General features: G+C 36.1%; 1 protein-coding gene across 1 annotated transcript; it reads left to right on the top strand.

The window, feature by feature from the left end:
• Nucleotides 1-1741: 1741 nt before the first annotated feature.
• UTS2B (urotensin 2B) lies at nucleotides 1742-15822 on the top strand. The gene is made up of 5 exons (XM_003256661.2): nucleotides 1742-2050; nucleotides 6016-6114; nucleotides 7334-7371; nucleotides 8834-8927; nucleotides 15728-15822. The coding sequence occupies exons 1-5, from the start codon at nucleotides 1948-1950 to the stop codon at nucleotides 15751-15753; spliced, it is 360 nt and encodes a 119-aa protein (XP_003256709.1). The 5' UTR covers nucleotides 1742-1947; the 3' UTR covers nucleotides 15754-15822.
• Nucleotides 15823-21512: the final 5690 nt, after the last annotated feature.

Here is a 21512-nt window from a genome sequence, read left to right as displayed (position 1 = left end):
ATTTTTAAAATTAAGGCAATAAAACCTGAATATGTCTTTAATACAGTACATATCTAAATTTCAAATTTCATTGGAAACCTATTTTCAGGTTTTTATTTTGAATTATTGATTAGATTTATTGTATCTCATTTTTAAGTATATGACTTGTAATTATACAATCTTTCATCATATTTATATATTCTCTCTACATCACATGACGTTAACTTCCTATTTTCCATCTTGGTACAATGTTTTAAAAACAGAGCTTAGAAAGCTAATTTAAATAACATTAAATAAATAAGGACAGATATCATCAAGGTATATTTGAATGACAGAGGTTTTGAAATGCTATGGAAGAATAAGCTTTTAGGATCTAGGTTCATCATTGTTCATGGTTGAATTCTTAAACTTAAGAAAGTAAGACACAAAGAGTTGCAATTATTCTTTCAGCTCATGTAGCTTTATAACTGGATGTAAAGTTTAAGGGGGTTATATTTTGCCTTTCAATTACTAGAAATTTTGGTTATTATTTAGTCACACGTCAAACATGTTTTCACTCGTTTTTCCCGCAAACCACTATGGTACTTGCACATAGGGACAGAAATGACTATGACTGCAGTGGAGGCAGACACACAAATACATAACTGATGAAAGGAGAAATGAATTTTGAACTATAGTAGATATACAAACAAAATGTTGTGAAAGTCCAAAGGAGAAAAATAAAGTTATGGCTCAAAGTAGAAAAAAGATCCAAAAGGCTAAACAGTTCTGGTGGCATTTGATCAGTAGCTTCAGGAATCAGTAGGTAAAACGGCAGGTTGTAGAATAAAGGATTCTAGGCAACCATGTCAGCAACTCTCTGAAGTGCAGAAAGTGCAGGATATATTCATGAATTAGTAGTCTAATGTGGCTGGTATACAAAAATATATAGTGAAAAATGAAACTGTAAAGGAAAAACAAGCCTAAATATCAAACTAAGTAATTTACATTTTATTCAGGAACTTTATTAAAGCAACGGGTTAGTAAAAAGATCAGTCATTCTCCTTAGTTAATACCATCATGTGCTGCAGTGTATGCACTGGAACGGAGTCAATTTTAGAGTGGATACATCCAAAGTCTTTTGGGACAAGCAAATGCCAAGACCAGAGGTCATTATACTATAGCATCCCTGGAGCCATAAAATTGAAATTGGAGATATACTGAAAGACTTTGACTTAAAAAGAAAACCAGCACAATTAAAGCAAGTATTAAAGAGAGTAACTGATGGGACATTTGCCAGCTTTGAATTAATTAAATTCAGCCTTAATTTTTAAAAGTGCTGCTTGCAGCAAAATGAAGCCATCCTTTTCTAATGTAGTGAGACAGTAATGTGATCCCATTATGATTCATTTCAAATTTGAGCTTTTCTCTAGTTTATTCAGTTGGTTAAGAACAAAGTGATAGTTGCAAATAACATCACTATCAGGAAGACTACCTACCACCTAGCTCAAAAGTAGTCAAATGAAAGACATTGTTCCCATTTTCACCTGCCCTCTATGCTCTCAGCTTTAGTATTAATAAGATTTGAGGTTAATTAATCCTGGAATCAGGAAATTAAACCATAAATTATGAAAATCCAACAGTTTTTTATTTCAAGATTTTGCTTCGTGCTTGTGCATCTATTTGAATGCGTGGGCATGCATAAGAATGCCTGCTTTTAGTGAAATGGGCAGGTATGAGATGTATTGATTGGGTTCTTCCTGCCATTGACTCTAACAAATCTGTCACTTCTCCAAGTAGTGAATCATGTTGACAGGGTGCATTGCATTTTATAGGTTTCTTTTCTTTCTTTTTCCTTCGTCTAGATCATTCGTAACTGAGGCACACTTGCCTTTTGCAACTAAGCTCTACTGAATTCCAAAGCTACAGAAACATCCATCTTGACCTGGAAAGTCTGTTTCTTTGCTAGTCCAGAAGATTTTTTTTAACATGAACAAGATCCTCTCAAGCACTCTTTGCTTTGGACTCCTAACTTTGTTATCCGTGTTGATTTTTTTACAATCTGTGCATGGACGACCATATCTTACCGAAGGTACGTGCGTATCAATTTAAAATCCTACAGGTGGGTAAGTAATTCTTCTATTTCTATTTGAACAAATTTGATTTTTCTGCCATTGTTGAAATAATGTTTTAAGGAATAAATATTGGTTAATAGCCAAATCTCCCTTAAGTAGTTGCTGGTCAGAATTAAATGTCATCTTCAATGCTGTTCTTTTCAAGTAGATTAATTTTACCCAAATTAATTTTACCCAATATTGCCCTAAATTCACTTCAACTGTACTTTATTTTTTTTTTTTTAATATTGGGGCATTGTTTCTCATTTGTAGTCCATGACCAAAGATTGGGAATGTATAAATAGTAATGCATCCTTCATATTTCAAAAGTCTATCTTGGGGAAAGGAAAAGGAGATTTTCATCTTAGAAGACTATTAGTAAGTTCTTTATGAAAATAGAGTACAACAATGAAAAATACATCAAAATAGAACTTGTATTTGCAGAGATTTGAGGAAAATAAAGCATTGGGGGAAATCATAGCAGTTTCAGGAGGGCAATGCTAACACCTACATTACACATTGTTTATCACATTTCCAACGTACTTAGGATACTTATGTTAAATGAAATAATTCCATCTATGACAGCTAGAAGATATACACCATGATAAAAGTAGTGAAAATAAGTTTCTGCTCTTATAATATTATAATTTACATAATTTTTATTTAAAATTTTTGGTGCTTCTACAGAAAAAGTAGCTCTTAAACTGAGAATCTGTAGAGCGAGATTTAGTGATTTATCAGGCAACTTAGCCTCATTGAAACTTTAATACATTTCTTTATATTTCCAAAATAGTGACTTAAAGTAATGTTCTCTAATACCTTTTCCAGCCTGAAATTCTTGCTGTTTCTCTCCTCTGACTTCCTTGTCAGGAAAAGGGAGATAACCTTTTCCTCTCAGCTTACTTAAGGGGAACCAAGACAGAATGTAATAAATTTTGTTTACATCACATTAGATTGAGAAAAGGGATCAAGTTTCCAATTTCTGATTCTAATTCCATTTTACTAGACCTGGTTACCTCAATCAATAAAAAGTAGAGTAGTTCTGTTGGCGGAGGAAATAAAATTGCATAATCCCTTATTATTTATTTATGAGGATTTTTCCCATTGAAAAACAAGTAGTCTCAGAGACCTAAATACAAGCCTGGGAATGAAGGATTCTGGGTTTTAGCCATGACACTCACATTTTATCTTTGGCCAGCCACAATCATTGCATTTGGTAGGTCTGCATTGCTCTTTCTATGAAATATTGAGATTTCCAATGTTTCTAACATAATGTAAATATGAGAGGAAAAATGTGATTATTTGCTGAAGACTTTGCAAAATTAGGATTAGGTAACTGTAACTTCTAATTTCATGTGTATATGAACTAGAGAAAAATCTGCCTCTAAAGCATTTGCTAGATTACAGTTAAATAACACCTCTGACCTCAGAATGCCACACAGTGATATGCATATATCACTGACAGCACAGTGGAACTGTTTCTTTCAGAGACCTCTTTGATCTCAGTTTTATTATATGTAAATAAGGAAGATTAAATTATTAGTAAGGTTATTTTCTATCTAAATAGTCCAAGGTTAGAGTGAGCTCTTCTCCATGTATACATTTTTTATATCCACTATTTGACTTCTTTCAGTCTTTAATTTTAAAATAAGCATTTATCTGCTGACACAGACGACAAAGTTGGGGTTATCAGCTTTTTTCTGTGTGTTAGAACTCTCCAAGACAAATGGCACAATCCTCCCAGCTTACATCTGGTAGGGACCATATAAAAATGTGCCTGAGGGAATGAGCCTGAAATTGGGCAAACTGCCTAACACAAAGGAGGAAGAAAGAGTATCATGACCAAGAAGATTGTGGCAAATTTATTTTTGGGAATATAATCGTTTTGGGAGTTTCCAGATTTCTTTCTGGTAAAATTTCTTGTCTCTACGCAGTAAAAACCTTCCCATGTAAATGGAAAGCAAAGAGACAACTAAATTTCTTAAGATTCAGTATCTCTAGTAGTAATGAATGAACATTTTCTGTGTAATATTTGCAAAAACACTCTCTCATATTGGAGCAGCTTTGCCATCTTTTGTGTCAAATGTGTGTCTACACTCAGATATTTTATATTCAAATATTTCCTTTGTTAATATTAACTGTTCAAAGATAGAAACATTAAAAATATGTTTTTTTCTTTTAAAGCTATATCTGTTTTAAAACTAAGTATGAAAACAAGAAACAAAAGACTCTTTCTATTGCTTTTTCTTTAGCCAATGTCTTACTTAACTTTAGAAATCAACTTTTTAAAATTCCTTGAGAAAAGTTTTTCTTCAGAGACTCCCATAAAAGAGGTTTTTTCCTTAAGAGATAGTGATAAGGAATTTCTGAGGACAAAGGGTTATGGAGGTATAATTATTGGAAGCAAAACTAATAAAGAAAGGCAAATCTATCAGTTTTGTTTTTTGAAAAATGTTTCACTCAACTCTGCAGAGGAATGGATTGTGAATTAAGGGAAAAAAAGCTTTAGATCCATACTCTTCTAGTTACATTACTCTTAGTCATATACATTTTCTAAATTGAAGGTAATGAATCTGTTTCTCTTACCATAGTTGTCTTTCTGAAACAAGTAATTATTATCTGGCTCTGAAATATTCCTTCTTTTTTTCCAGTGAAAACATTTTAAAGATAACAATTTAACATTTTTAATGAATGATTAAAATAAAAATTACATTATTTCATAATAATGTTTTTCTTTTAAACTAAACTATCTCTGAGAGTCTTTGTATAATTGATGCTGAACAAAATTTGATATTCTGTTGGTATTTTAAATACTCAAAAGAAAATTTTACCAATTTTTTTATGTTTATGAAGCAAAGAAAATTGAAGAATTGAGCAACAATTAAGTGTCTTTGGTTAATGTAGAAAACTGTGATCCTGTCACCTGCTCCAAATTATTCATTTTCTTCTTTTAATTAGCCATTTAATTGTTTGAATTTATCAACTAACGTTTTGTAGAGACAGGAAAGACAGGTAATTTTAAGAAATAGATGAGTCAACTTATAAGCCATTTCTCTAGCTGAAACCATAGTACTCACTCCTAAACTTAAATCTCATTAATATTGCTTCTACTCACATTCTAACAGTTAATACAAAGAGGCAGGGAGAAGAAAAGATGATCTTACAGAAATTATGTGATAAAGGTTTGATTTTTCAGACCATCTCACTAAAGTTCATTGTAATATACTAATTATTATTTCAATTGAATTATTTGTCAATGGATATTTTGTTGAATCTTCATGTTTTATAGCTTGCTAGAAGTCTCTTGTCTCAATTTCTACTCCGGAATGAAGATAATTACAGTACCGAGACATTTAGGGACCTGAGGAATGAATGGCTGTGAGGTAAATTGACAAAGATGGAAAGATGTTAATACGGAAGAGGTGGACACCAACCTAGCTCTGCCACAATCTTCCTTGGATGCTTCGAAGGAAATTCCCAGAACACAAACTGGCTTATATATATAAATGTGGATATAAATGTGTATATAATCAAATAAAATCACAAAATAGAATGTTATATTTTTATTTTGAAAACTACTTTTAGTTTATACTTATGTTAAATAAAATAGTAGAAAATTCCAGAAAGACAGATTTAAAAGAAGAAAGTAAAATTCACCTCCAATTCTTTCTACTCAGAAGTAATCACAGGCAAAACTTTAGGGTGCAACCTCCAGGTATATGCATATATTCTCTCTCTTTCTGTGTCTGTCTGTCTTTGACTGTCCGTATTCATTCAATATATATTCAATAATTTTTTAAATGACCCATCCCTTTGGATTATACACTCTCTCTACATTTCTTTTGTTGTTAAATATACAAATTGATAGTAGCCTGTAAGACCAATTTAATTAGAAATATTTTCAGTGACTCAAATTGAAAATGGTGGTTTTTGATCATTACAGGAAATGAAATATTTCCAGATAAAAAATATACAAATCGTGAGGAACTATTGTTGGCTCTACTGAATAAAAATTTTGATTTCCAAAGACCTTTCAACACTGGTGAGTTAAGGATAAAGTCAAGCTCTATTTATTAAAAAATAACAATCTATTTTGTCTTGAGACTTGCTTTTTCTAAACGTTAATTTATATTAAATGAAATAATTACTCTTTTATATGCTACACTAAAGAGTTAAGTGATTTTTTTGTTTTATATTTATGTTAAATCCATGGAGTTATTAACAAATATTAAAAGCCTATTTTGGTCAATTTGAGGGTCCTAATGGGATTGGTAAACATATAGTAAAAAAAAAAATAGTTACCTTTATTCATATTTTCTTCTCATCTGTGCAATTCCCCACTAGTATCACTAGTATTTTCTTTTATTAAATGTTTCAAAAGTATTATAGGTTTCTTCTAGAAATTTCACAAATTAACTGCAGCTTTGTTGTAGTTAATTTAGCATTATTTTAATCAAATTCTTTCAATTTTAGAAAATGGTTGGAGTACAGATGATGAATGAAAAATTTAGGCTACACCAATTGAGATTATTTTTATTTGAAGAACAGGAGAATCTGACTTACAAATATCCATGAGATTGTCCTTCAAGAAATGACAGATTTTGTCAGAAATTTAACAAGTCTAGCTTAAGAGAAAATGTGACAGTATGATACTGTGCTACTCTCCCATACAACATCTGAAGTAGTCTAAAAATGTCTGTATTCATAGAACAAAATGCTGGTTAAAAGAATAACTTAATAAATACTTTTTAAATTCAGGGTTTTTAAACTAAAAGTAATATATTATTATTGAAAAATAAGTGAAATTTATAAAAACAAAAAATTTGTACCCCAATTTTAAAACCTGGAGCAAGTTAGGCTTAGTATTTTGGAGAATTTTCTTCTTGATTGAATTATACATAGAATACATGGCTTGCTTCCCCCCTCCACTAACCCCATTTAATGTTGTTTTATGAGAATTTCCACATGCCAGCAAAAATAGTTTATTTCTAAATAGTAGGTCATGCTAGAACTATTGTCTACTTTAGAAAAACTTTGCTAATTGTTGAAAATTACATATTTCAGATGACATAACTGATTGCATTTCAATACTATGGGCATTGAAAAATATACTGGAGGTTTTATATTAGGAATGGATGGGTGATGTCAAATCATATGAAAAAGACCTATGCTTTCTACGTAAGATCTTAAATGTGTGTACTGAAGCAAATGAAATATTACTTTCAATGTACGTTTTTTCATGTGACAAATGTGTCTTGCAGACCTAGCATTGCCTAACAAACTGGAAGAACTTAACCAGGTGAGAATGTGAAATACTTAAATGAGCAGTTTTAATAACAATTATAAGGAAATTTCTTCTTGACACAATGTTTTTTAAAATGAATTATTAATACTACAATGTAAAACTTTTATTCCTGCTAAACAAAAGGTGAAGCTATTTTGTAGAAAAAGAAAAATCAAGTTATACTAACACAAAACAAAACAAAACTATGGCTGAAGTGATCATTCTTTATAATGTCTAGAAATCTGCATTCTAATTTTAGCTTTGCAATTACCAAACTGTGAAACCTGGGGCAAACAAATTCTCTGGACTGAAATCTCCTCATCTGTAGAATGGGAGGCTGTAAATAGATGGAAGTTTTTTGAAGTTATTGTTTTTAAACAGTGGGAATCTTTTTTCCCCCAAATGTTATGTTTTCCCAGTAAATGAAACATGTAAAAGTCGAGCTGTTTGGCTTGAAGCAGCTGGTGTGAAGAGCCTGAAGTGCTGCCTTCTTGACGGGGACCCCTAGTAACACCCTTCTCTCCGTGCAATTCCATTATTCTGCAAACTGGCCCTTTGGGAGAGAGAATTATTCTCATCATTCTCTTCTGAGTAGCACCAACATGGAGATAAACAGTGGTCCAGGCTGAACCCTACTTTTGTAGCTAGTTCTTCAGGGCCTAAGCCAATTAGTAACCTGATTAAAAATTAAAATAAGTTGAATTCTGGATGGAAACCTTAGGGCCTCAAAATGCTTTTTCCTTCCAGCTAGAAAAGACAAAAAATTCAGGAAATCCAAGCATTGACATAATAATTTGTAGCTCCTTGAAAAGACCTGCTCATTATAGGTGACACAAAATGAAGTCCAAGTACACAGGCTGTATTTACATGTTCCCCATTAACATCCAGAGGTGACTTCCTTTGCCCAAAACCTGTTTCTTTCTGATCGTTTGTTGAGTCACGTACCTTTCCTAGTCAGCCCCTAAATGCATGCTCCCTGTTTTTCTTCTCTCTTTTTTTAAATTCCTTTGTTTCTATTTCCTCCTTTTTCTCTCTTCCTTTCTTTCATCCATTTTTTCTCTTTTTTTTCTTTCTTTTATCTTTCCTCTTCTTCAACAGAGAACAGCACGGTTGTTGTTGTTTGTTTGTTTGTTCGTTTGTTTTGAGACAGAGTCTCGCTCTGTTGCCCTGGCAGAAGTACAGTGGTGCAATCTCGGCTCACTGCAACCTCCACCTCCTGGGTTCACACCATTCTCCTGCCTTAGCCTCCCGAGTAGCTGGGACTACAGGTGCCTGCTACCATGCCCAGCTAATTTTTTGTAGTTTTAGTAGAGGTGGAGTTTTACTGTGTTAGCCAGGATGGTCTTGATCGCCTGACCTCGTGACCTGCCTGCCTCGGCCTCCCAAAGTGCTGGGATTACAGGCATAAGCCACCGCGCCTGGTCAACAGCATGCCTTTACAGAAGACCAATTAATTATCATTTTACAATTTTATCAGCTGGAAAAGCTAAAAGAACAGCTAGTGGAGGAGAAGGATTCTGAGACATCCTATGCTGTAGATGGTCTATTCTCTTCTCATCCTAGCAAACAAGGTAAGCTTTTATTTCAAAGTTTTAAGATTGACTTCCAAAAGATTATTTTTGCAGTTATTTCTGAGAGGAAGAAGATTCATTTGGCATTTCTTAATCTTATGGTGGTGATCAATATAAAGGCTCATATTAAAAAAATATATTACAATAAAAGTGTTACCATATAAATGTATTTGAGCTTTCTGGTCTTTACAACAGGGGGCAAGTTCACACTTCTCAGGCTTAAATAAAATAGGTCCTTATTGTATAAACTCTGGCTTACTCTTGCTATTTTGGCTTAAACACTGAAGCAGCAAAGACCACAAATAGAAATAATCCATTTTAAGTCAATTTAAAATTTCATAGAATCTATTCTGACGTAAGGGGAAACTTCATTGCTATAACATTTGTTACAAGATTCAATTCATAGCATTTAATTTTAGAAAGATTACTTTTTTGGATTATGCTTTTGGATAATTTTTCCTAGGAAATTATTGTTTCTTACTTTGTTTTTATTTTTGAAAAAAAAAGTATTACTGTTTCTTTGTTCATGTAGAGATGAGAGATTTCCTAAGGCATATTTATTTTTACTTGTCCCTTGTACCAGATTTGTCTTTAACTTCTGTAAAATCATATTTTAACAATATTATTGAGGGAAGAAGATGAACAGTTTTAAGCCCTAAGCATATACCAGACATTTTATATTTTAATGTCTCAAAATATTGTCATTAAGCATTCAGACTCTAGAGCTAGACTGCCTGGGTTCAAATTTTAACTTTGACTACCTACTCAACCTTGGAGAGTTATCTAATTTTCTCTGCCTCATTTTCTTTGCCTAAAAATGTGGTTAATGATAATAATCTTCATGGGATTGTTGGGAGGAGTACATGAGTTAATTTAATTTAAAATAATTCCTAGTATGTAGTAAGTACTATGTAAGCTTAACTTAAAACATTATTTTGATCATTATTACTACAATTATTTTCTACATGAATCCCATATGATAGCTATTAATAGGACTTTTTTATAGATGAGAAAACTGCATCTCAGAAGGGTTAAATTTCATGCTGAAAATAACCCAACTGCTAAGTGACTTAGCTAGTAAGGCTGAAGGATAAAGTGGCAGAAGATGAAGTGGAGGGTAGGAGGGAGGGAATTTAGTGGCTTTTTTTTTTTTTCTTTGAGACAGAGTTTCACTGCCCAGGCTGGAGTGCAATGGCACAATCTAGGCTCACTGCAACCTCTGTCTCTGGGGTTCAAGCAATTATCCTGCCTCAGCCTCCCAAGTAGCTGGGATTACAGGCATGCACCATCACGCCCGACTAATTTTTGTATCTTTAGTAGAGATGGGTTTCACCATGTTGGTCAGGCTGGTCTGATTCTGGATATATTTCAAATAAAAGTCAGCAAAATGTGCTGTAGAATTACACATGAAGTGTAAAAAATAGGCAGGTGTCAAAAAGTACTCCAAGGATTTTGTTTTGAGCAACTAGGAACAAAGGACAGTTTCTGTTTATTGAGCCAAGGATAACTGGAAGAGAAGAAAGGACAAGAGAAAGGTTGAAATAGAGATTTGTTGGACCTTTCCTGAATCAGTATAGCTTAGGCTATTAGGTGTGAACAGTTGTAATCTAAATCTCAGAGGCTTGGTGTAATAAAGTCGGGAATTGAGTCCAGTCCTTGTAGCGTAGCACAGCACCACTCTATTCTGTAGCCCTATCATCCAGAATGTTGATACAGCTTAACTGCCTTCAACATTGCCAGAACAGAAGAGGATAAAGGATACATCCCAGCTTTCAATTGCCTCAGTTCAGAAGGGACACATATCATTTCTACTGAAGTCCATTGGCCGGGATTAGTCACTGGGACTACCACCATCATATGGCAAGGCAGGTTGGTAAACGTAAGAAAGTTCCTATTGTACTTGGTGAGCACTGCCTCTATCATAGTCTATCCTTTATCTCTTCTTAAGAACATAGACTATACTCAACTCATTCTCAGTAGAGACAACCCCAAATCTCTTCTAGTGACTGCATGCAGCACAAATAACAGGCTTTCCAGGATATATTTACTAGTCTTCATCAGATATAATGTGGCCATTCCTTTTTTTTGAGACGGAGTCTTGCTCTATAGCCCAGGCTGGAGTGCAGTGGTGTGATCTCAGCTCACTGCAACCTCTGCCTCTCAGGTTCCAGCTATTCTCCTGCCTCAGCCTCCAGAGTAGATGGACTACAGGCGGGCGCCACCAAGCCCGGCTAATTTTTTTGTATTTTTAGTAGAGATGGGGGTTTCATCATGTTGGCCAGGCTGGTCTCAAACTCCTGACCTCAGGTGATCCACCTGCCTTGGCCTCTCAAAGTGCTGGGATTACAGGCGTGAGGCATTGTGCCCTGCCCTGTTTTTTTTTTTTAGATGGAGTTTTGCTCTTGTTGCCTAGGCTGGAGTGCAATGGCACGCGACCTCGGCTCACTGCAACCGTCGCCTTTCGGGTTCAAGCTATTCTCCTGCCTCAGCCTCCCAAGTAGCTGGGATAACAGGCATGCGCCACCACGCCAAGCTAATTTTTTGTATTTTCAGTAGAGACAGGTTTCACCATATTGGCCAGGCTGTTCTCGAACTCCTGACCTCAGGTGATCCACCTGCTTCTGCCTCCCAAAATGCTGGGATTACAGGCATGAGCCACCACACCCAGCCAAGCTACTCTTCGTTCACAGACCTATTAACTGAAAAGACGAGTTATTATTCACCCCATACAAATCCAACAATTAGCAGAGGAACAGGGGAAGGATAATCGCAATCAACAGCAAACTAAATATGCTGCTTGCCAATTTCCTCTTTTCCAACCTTTCTTCTAGGAGCTCTAGGCACATAGGCACATAGTCTGAATCCCAAGCTGTTGCAGATGCCAGTTTTATGACTTATTTTGCCATTTAATAAAATAACTCTTAATTTTTTCAAACCTATGATATCAGTTTCCTTGTCTGCCATTAATGAGTTGCTGATACTGTGTCAGATTTTAGGTATGTTTTACAGCAGCACCCTCACTTCACATTATCAAACTGTATATTGGGATATGCTTAGCAAGCTAACAAAATAGCCTTTAAATCTCAGTGATGCAACTTTCTATAATTTTGATCGAGTTTACATGAAGTCTTACATATGTTGATCATTTTTCCTACACTGCATGCACACACTATGTGGAACACATGGTCTCCAATGTATCTATAGTAGGATAGGAAAGACATGAAACAGATAAATATGCTTTTAACTGCCAGAGCTATGCACATGTTCCCAGTTTAACTTAATGGGGATGTGGGATCCCTAGGAAATATAGAGAAGTCTTAGAAATAGCTGAAGAGTTGTATTCCTACCACGTATCTTGGGTTTGTTATGCCATATATAATAAAATCTTCCAGGAGTAAATTGAGTAGAAGATTAGATGTATGAATTTGAAGTTAGTGAATACGAATTTATATCTCCAATCGGCCGAGATTAGAGATATACATTTGACAGTTATCAGCATTATAAATATTGTTTGGCATTTTGATGAGAGCATCTAGGGAGTGGCTCCAAATATAAAGAAAAGATATATAAAAACTGACCCAGATCATTCCAAGGGAAGAAACTGAGCAGATGAGGCAGAGTCCACAAAAGAGCCTGAGTTGGAGTAGGTACAAAGAAGGAGGCAAGAAAGCAACACCCGGAAGTCAAGTAAAAAAACTGTTTCCAGGATAAAGGAGTTTAAGTCTATCCAAAGCTATTGTTACCAAAACACTGGGCATTCCGTCTAGGTCCTGCAGCTCACTGCACAGAAAGCTGATCACTAAAACAAGTATTGCCAAGGAAGAAGGCTTTAATCAGGTGCTGCAGCTGAGGAGATGGAAGCTCAGTCTCAAATCCATCTCTCTAACTCACTAAAACCAGGGTTTATATAGCAGGGAAGAAATGTAACTATGTGTGAGAAAGGCAAGGAAGCAATCATGATGAATGAGGGGTCCAATATCTCATGGTCTGGATGTGGTGATCTGGTGAGTTTCAGTTCTTTGACACTTTTTTTTTTTTTTTTTGAGACAGAGTCTCGCTCTGTCACCAGGCTGGAGTGCAGTGGTGTGATCTCTGCTCACTGCGACCTCTGCCTTTCATGTTCAAGCAATTCTCCTTCCTCAGACACCCAAATAGCTGGGACTACAGGCATGCAGCCACCACCCTCAGCTAATTTTTGTATTTTTAGTAGAGACAGGATTTCACCATGTTGGTCAGAATGGTCTCGATCTCCTGACCTCGTGTCTGCCCACCTCGTCCTCCCAAAGTGCTGGGATTACAGGCATGAGCCACTGCACCTGGCCCTTTGATACTTTTTTTGAGAGGCCTAAAGGTCATTTCCTGAGGAAGAAACTCATGTAAAACAAATACAAGCTTTAAGCTTTAACAGCAGAAGGGTCAATTTCTGATTATCCAAAAACAACTGTCTATGGGCCTATTGGGCTGATTTCACTATGATAGATCCAGTAAAATGAGGACTGAGAACTTCCAGTTGAATTTAGCAGAGGAAAGGTCATTAATGGCCTTGCCAAGGATTGTTTGATGAACTTTTTGTTAAAGAAAACATGACTATAGAACTGGAACCACTGACAATAGAAAATTCTCTTAAATAATTTTGTGCTAAGGAATAGAAAAAAAATTAGTACATCAGCTAGAATGATTTGAAAGCATCAAAAAAAAAAAAAACACCTTTTTGTTTATTTTTAAGAAAGTAGATAATACAACATGTTTGTAGGTCAGGTACCAGTGGCTTACACCTGCAATCCCACTACTTTGGGAGGCCAAGGCAGGAGAATCACTTGTGCCCAATCGTTTGAGACCAGCCTGGCCAATATAGGGAGGCTGTGTCTCTACAAAAAATTGAAAAAATTAGCCTGGTCTGGTGACCCATGCTAGTAGTCCCAGGTACTCATGAGATTGAGACTAGAGGGTCCCTTGAGCCCAGGAGTTCGAGCGTGCAGTGAGCTATGGTTGTGCCACTGCACTCCACCTTGGGTGACAAAGCTGAACATAATCCACATTATACATGAAGTGCAGTGCTGTTGCCATAACTAGAGACTAACCACTGTGAATAACAACATATGAAGATGAAATAGACCCAGAAATCCAGCTTAAGACAGTAAAAACTTACGCTTACTGTGAAATATTGTACCTTTCTTTAATCTGTTAATATATCATTGATAGACATCTGCTACAAATATAGCTGTCCAACTCCTAGCATCATGCTAAAAACGGAGAATACAAGAGTTAACAAGACAGCCATTAAGTGACAACAGAAAGCTGGTTGGGGTTTTACCTTATGTAAATGGTAAATGGTGCACGCTATACACATTGGGGAATTGGCTCTACCACCAATATGACTCATGACAGTTCCCTTTGACCACATCCAAAAAGTTCTCCAAACTATATTCCATTGTATATTTAATTGAGCTGTTCATGTGGTGTAAGTCTTGGCTAAGTGTAAGCTTATATTCTTCTGCCAGACTCAGATATTCAAAGACATCTGAAAGGACAGAGAGGTCAGTGATGATAACTTTCCAAAGCATACTATAAAAAGACTGGCCAGGCATGGTGGCATGCACCTGTCGTCCTAGCTACTCAGGAGGCTGAGGTTAGAGAATCACTTGAAGCTGTAGCACTCTATGATCATGCCTATGAATAGCCACTGTGGTCCAGGCTGGGGAATATAGAGAGAAGCTTCATCTTTAAAAAAAAAAAAAAACCTGAAAAAAAAGAAGGTGGTGAGATTAGTGGGTGAAGCGCCTCACTTCAATGTCTGAAAATAGACTTCTGCTTTCGCAGGGTTTGAATGTGGCTTGTAAGGGAAACTGTGGCTCCTGAAGAAATGAAAAATAGCCTCTGAGTGATATCATAAAACTCTGTTTATATGTGGTGATAAGCACAGGGGCTACGGTGTATTTGGGGAGGAAAACCTGGGCAAGCACATGGAAATTTATCATTCATTTCAATGAGGGATTATACATTTTTCAACTCTTTTTCACTGTAAATACCACTGATCAACAATGAATCAAAGACCCTTCTCCCAAGGGACTTAGTTTTATGAGCTAGTTAAATAAAAGGAAATTAGAGAAACTGATAATTAGCTAGATGCAACTACTGTAAGTCAAGTGATTGGTAACAACCTACAGAAGATTTAAAATGATTCATTTATCTATTTGAAGATTGAAATGCTAATATATTTGGTTTGATTTCTCTGAAGAATCATTTTATGATCAGAATGGGAGGACTAAATGTGATGACAAATGAAGTTAATTAAATATCATTTTGTGGTCTGCAAAGTGACCTTTAAACTGTCTTCCTTCCTCTTCACTCGATAGATTCTCATTAGCACTGCTTTTTTACTTATGTGACTTTCTTTTTGGTATTTCAGTTACCTCAAGTGTAAAATAGAGGGATGAATCTCATAGGGCAGTCTATTGAATTCTCTAGACTGTATTATACATATTATCATGTATAACAGTGTTGTCCAATAGAATTTTCTGTGATGGGAACATTCTCTAGTTTGTACTGTCCATTATGGTAGTCACTGGCTACAAGTGCTATTGAGCACTTGAAATGTGACTAGTATGATGGAGATGCTGAATTTTTAATTTATTTAATTGTAATTAACTTAAAGATCCACATGAGGCTAGTAGCTACCATATTGACTGTCCCTTTTAAAAACTTAACTCTTGCATTCAGGCACACATAAGCTATTGATTCAAGAGCAAGTTTTATCAAACATTCTTCTAATAAAAAGTGTATTTTGTTTTCTTCTTTAGCTTGCTTTTGGAAATACTGTGTTTAGAGCTTTTTCTTTGGAGGCAAAAAAAGATAAGAATATCAGGAAAAGGTATATATCTACTCACTCTGCTGTTTAAAATTGTAGCTGTTTCTATCATAAAGAAACTGGCATTTATTATGCACAGGATTTTTTCACCTTGTTCTTGTTACTAAGTCAATTATAATAAGCTTAAGGTTTATGTTGTGAATAATCACTAATCAGTTGCACTTTTGAATGGTATGTCACTATCATAATGGTTTTGTAGAGCTAGAGTTGAAAATGCTGTATCTATTGTATGCTTTCCATAAATTCATTGCTTATGTAAAGTTTTATCCTGTTGTGACTATGCTGTTGAACTATTAATTAAAACATTTTGAAAAGCATCTTGGAAAGTTAAATTATATTGTCTCAAGTTACATGGAAAATATTCATTATTGTTCTTTCTCATTTTTATGATTGTATTGGCCACCTCTCTTTTCTATTAATTTGAACAATGGTCATTGAGACTACCCCAACAAATGGATACATTACTAAAGCAGAAACAGATTTATTAAACTCTGGGGAAAAAGTACTAGATGCCTTAAAGACAGAATGTTAAGAAAACTTTTATTATTATTATTATTATTATTATTATTATTATTATACTTTAGGTTTTAGGGTACATGTGCACAATGTGCAGGTTTGTTACATATGTATCCATGTGCCATGTTGATTTCCTGCACCCATTAACTCGTCATTTAGCATTAGGTATATCTCCTAATGCTGTCCCTCCCCCCTCCCCCCACCCCACAACAGTCCCCGGAGTGTGATGTTCCCCTTCCTGTGTCCATGAGTTCTCATTGTTCAATTCCCACCTATGAGTGAGAACATGCGGTGTTTGGTTTTTTGTCCTTGTGACAATTTACTGAGAATGATGGTTTCCAGTTTCATTCATGTCCCTACAAAGGACATGAACTCATCATTTTTTATGGCTGCATAGTATTCCATGGTGTATATGTGCCACATTTTCTTAATCCAGTCAATCGTTGTTGGACATTTGGGTTGGTTCCAAGTCTTTGCTATTGTGAATAGTGCCACAATAAACATACGTGTGCATGTGTCTTTATAGCAGCATGATTTATAGTCCTTTGGGTATATACCCAGTAATGGGATGGCTGGGTCAAATGGTATTTCTAGTTCTAGATCCCTGAGGAATCGCCACACTGACTTCCACAATGGTTGAACTAGTTTACAGTCCCACCAACAGTGTCAAAGTGTTCCTATTTCTCCACATCCTCTCCAGCACCTGTTGTTTCCTGATTTTTTAATGATGGCCATTCTAACTGGTGTGAGATGGTATCTCACTGTGGTTTTGATTTACATTTCTCTGATGGCCAGTGATGACGAGCATTTCTTCATGTGTTTTTTGGCTGCATAAATGTCTTCTTTTGAGAAGTGTCTGTTCATGTCCTTTGCCCACTTTTTGATGGGGTTGTTTGCTTTTTTCTTGTAAATTTGTTTGAGTTCATTGTAGATTCTGGATATTAGCCCTTTGTCAGATGAGTAGGTTGTAAAAATTTTCTCCCATTCTGTAGGTTGCCTGTTCACTCTGATGGCAGTTTCTTTTGCTGTGCAGAAGCTCTTTAGTTTAATTAGATCCCATTTGTCAATTTTGGCTTTCGTTGCCATTGCTTTTGGTGTTTTAGACATGAAGTCCTTGCCCACGCCTATGTCCTGAATGGTATTGCCTAGGTTTTCTTGTAGGATTTTAATGGTTTTAGGTCTAACATTTAAGTCTTTAATCCATCTTGAATTAATTTTTGTACAAGGTGTAAGGAAGGGATCCAGTTTCAGCTTTCTACATATGGCTAGCCAGTTTTCCCAGCACCATTTATTAAATAGGGAATCCTTTCCCCATTTCTTGTTTTTGTCAGGTTTGTCAAAGATCAGATAGTTGTAGATATGCGGCATCATTTCTGAGGGCTCTGTTCTGTTCCATTGATCTATGTCTCTGTTGTGGTAACAGTACCATGCTGTTTTGGTTACTGTAGCCTTGTAGTATAGTTTGAAGTCAGGTAGCGTGATGCCTCCAGCTTTGTTCTTTTGGCTTGGGATTGACTTGGCGATGCGGGCTCTTTTTTGGTTCCATATGAACTTTAAAGTAGTTTTTTCCAATTCTGTGAAGAAAGTCATTGGTAGCTTGATGGGGATGGCATTGAATCTATAAATTACCTTGGGCAGTATGGCCATTTTCACAATATTGATTCTTCCAACCCATGAGCATGGAATGTTCTTCCATTTGTTTGTATCCTCTTTTATTTCATTGAGCAGTGGTTTGTAGTTCTCCTTGAAGAGGTCCTTCACATCCCTTGTAAGTTGGATTCCTAGGTATTTTATTCTCTTTGAAGCAATTGTGAATGGGAGTTCACTCATGATTTGGCTCTCTGTTTGTCTGTGACTGGTGTACAAGAATGCTTGTGATTTTTGTACATTGATTTTGTATCCTGAGACTTTGCTGAAGTTGCTAATCAGCTTAAGGAGATTTTGGGCTGAGACAATGGGGTTTTCTAGCTATACAATCATGTCATCTGCAAACAGGGACAATTTGACTTCCTCTTTTCCTAACTGAATACCCTTTATTTCCTTCTCCTGCCTGATTGCTCTGGCCAGAACTTCCACATAATGGTAAAGGGATCAATTCAACAAGAAGAGCTAACTATCCTAAATATATATGCACCCAACACAGGAGCACCCAGATTCATAAAGCAAGTCCTGAGTGACCTACAAAGGGACTTAAACTCCCACACAATAATAATGGGAGATTTTAACACCCCACTGTCAACATCAGACAGATCAACGAGACAGAAAGTTAACAAGGATATCCAGGAATTGAACTCAGCTCTGCACAAAGTGGACCTAATAGACATCTACAGAACTCTCCACCCCAAATCAACAGAATATACATTTTTTTCAGCACCACACCACACCTATTCCAAAATTGACCACATAGTCGGAAGTAAAGCTCTCCTCAGCAAATGTAAAAGAACAGAAATTATAACAAACTGTCTCTCAGACCACAGTGCAATCAAACTAGAACTCAGGATTAAGAAACTCACTCAGAACCGCTCAACTACATGGAAACTGAACAACCTGCTCCTGAATGACTATTGGGTACATAATGAAATGAAGGCAGAAATAAAGATGTTCTTTGAAACCAACGAGAACAAAGACACAACATACCAGAATCTCTGGGACACATTCAAAGCAGTGTGTAGAGGGAAATTTATAGCACTAAATGCCCACAAGAGAAAGCAGGAAAGATCCAAAATTGACACCCTAACATCACAATTAAAAGAACTAGAAAAGCAAGAGCAAACACATTCAAAAGCTAGCAGAAGGCTAGAAATAACTAAAATCAGAGCAGAACTGAAGGAAATAGAGACACAAAAAACCCTTCAAAAAATTAATGAATCCAGGAGCTGGTTTTTTGAAAGGATCAACAAAATTGATAGACTGCTAGCAAGACTAATAAAGAAGAAAAGAGAGAAGAATCAAATAGACGCAATAAAAAATGAAAAAGGGGATATCACCACTGATCCCACAGAAATACAATCTACAATCAGAGAATACTACAAACACCTCTATGCAAATAAACTAGAAAATCTAGAAGAAATGGATAAATTCCTCGACAAATACACCCTCCCAAGACTAAACCAGGAAGAAGTTGAATCTCTGAATAGACCAATAACAGGTTCTGAAATTGTGGCAATAATCAATTGCTTACCAACCAAAAAGAGTCCAGGACCTGATGGATTCACAGCCGAATTCTACCAGAGGTACAAGGAGGAACTGGTACCATTCCTTCTGAAACTATTCCAATCGGTAGAAAAAGAGGGAATCCTCCCTAACACATTTTATGAGGCCAGCATCGTCCTGATACCAAAGCCTGGCAGAGACATAACCAAAAAAGAGAATTTCAGACCAATATCCTTGATGAACATTGATGCAAAAATCCTCAATAAAATACTGGCAAACCGAATCCAGCAGCACATCAAAAAGCTTATCCACCATAATCAAGTGGGCTTCATCCCTGGGATGCAAGGCTGGTTCAACATACACAAATCAATAAATGTAATCCAGCATATAAACAGAACCAAAGACAAAAACCACATGGTTATCTCAATAGATGCAGAAAAGGCCTTTGACAAAATTCAACAACCCTTCATGCTAAAAACTCTCAATAAATTAGGTATTGATGGGATGTATCTCAAAACAATAAGAGCTATCTATGACAAACCCACAGCCAATATCATACTGAATGGGCAAAAACTGGAAGCATTCCCTCTGAAAACTGGCACAAGACAGGGATGCCCTCTCTCACCGCTCCTATTCAACATAGTGCTGGAAGTTCTAGCCAGAGCAATCAGGCAGGAGAAGAAAACTTTCTTAAAAAAATGATTTGCATTTTGTTTTCTTAATTCTCATGTCTGCCTCCTCGACAACATGAGAAACTATTTGAGACTTTCAGCATGCTTGTAAGAGTTTAGACACAGTGTGGTTAAAAACAGCAACAACAACAAAAACCCCAAAAACTCATTAGCTTTCTCTTGATTAGTTTTAGTTTGTTTCACATCTATGCATCATACTGCCCTTGCTTACATCTAAACAAATTTATTTAGTCAATTAAAGTTTGGAAGTTCAACCTCAATTTTGTTTACAATCTGTGCTGGCACAGATATATTGCCAAAATAACTTTACAATGAAAGAATATTAATGGCTAGCTTACTCTGTGATAGCTGACCAAATCAGTCTACATACCACCCTTTACAATATGGGGAGGAGAAGATACAGTTTAATCTACATAACATTGTTGGTGCTTAAGATAAAGCTGTCTTATAAGATAAAATGAATAATATTGCTTAAACTATCAAAAAAAATTAAGGGGCCGGGCATGGTGGCTCATGCCTGTAATCCCAGCACTTGGGAGGCCGAGGTGGATCATCTGAGGTCAGGAGTTTGAGACCAGCCTGACCAACATGGAGAAACCCTGTCTCTACTAAAAATACAAAATTAGCTGGGTGTGGTGGCACATGCCTGTAATCCCAGCTACTCGGGAGGCTGAGGCAGGAGAATCAGTTGAACCCAGGAGGCAGAGGTTGCGGTGAGCTGAGATCGCCCCATTGCACTCCAGCCTGGCGACAAGAGTGAAACTCTGTCTCAAAAAAAAAAAAAAAAATTAAAAATAAAAAAAATAAAAATTAAAGGCCAGGCCCAGAGGCTCACACCTGTAATCCCACCACTTTGGAATGCTGAGGTGGTGGTGGAGGGGCTCAGGCTTAAGCCTAGGAGTTTTGAGACCAGCCTGGGCAACATGGTGAAACCCCCATCTCTACAAAAAATAGAAAGATTAGTCAGGAGTCGTAGCATGTGTCTGCAGTCACAGCTACCTGGGAGGCTGAGGTGGGAGGATTGCTTGAGCCAGGGAGATCAAGGCTTCAGCGCGTTGTGATTGCACCACTGCACTCCAGCCTGCAGCAAGACCATGTCTCAAACAAACAACAAATAAAAAAACCCCAAACCCCCAAAACAGAAATGAAACAAAACAAGGGAACTATTGAAAAAAATTTAAACCTACAATAAAACAGACCAAGTTGAGCAATATGCCTGTAATGCTAAGCTTGCTAAGGAGTAACTCAAATGTATGTAAATAAATATTAGTTGCATGGTAATGCCAGAAGATGTTCTCATGTATTTATAACAGTTATGAACACAAATGTGTTATAATAAATAAAGATTAAAACTGC

The sequence above is a fragment of the Nomascus leucogenys genome, chromosome 11, assembly GCF_006542625.1.
Source record: "Nomascus leucogenys isolate Asia chromosome 11, Asia_NLE_v1, whole genome shotgun sequence".
Lineage (NCBI taxonomy): Eukaryota > Metazoa > Chordata > Mammalia > Primates > Hylobatidae > Nomascus > Nomascus leucogenys.
Note: the sequence above shows the minus strand (reverse complement) of the source record. Positions and strands in the feature narration are given on the sequence as shown.

Bases quoted from the DNA above. Each gene is read 5' to 3' on its own strand.
- UTS2B (XM_003256661.2), top strand. From the start codon at position 1,948: ATGAACAAGATCCTCTCAAGCACTCTTTGCTTTGGACTCCTAACTTTG. The intron at 2,051-6,015 runs GTACGTGCGTAT...TGATCATTACAG, and splicing joins ACGACCATATCTTACCGAAG to GAAATGAAATATTTCCAGAT. The intron at 7,372-8,833 runs GTGAGAATGTGA...CAATTTTATCAG, and splicing joins AACTGGAAGAACTTAACCAG to CTGGAAAAGCTAAAAGAACA.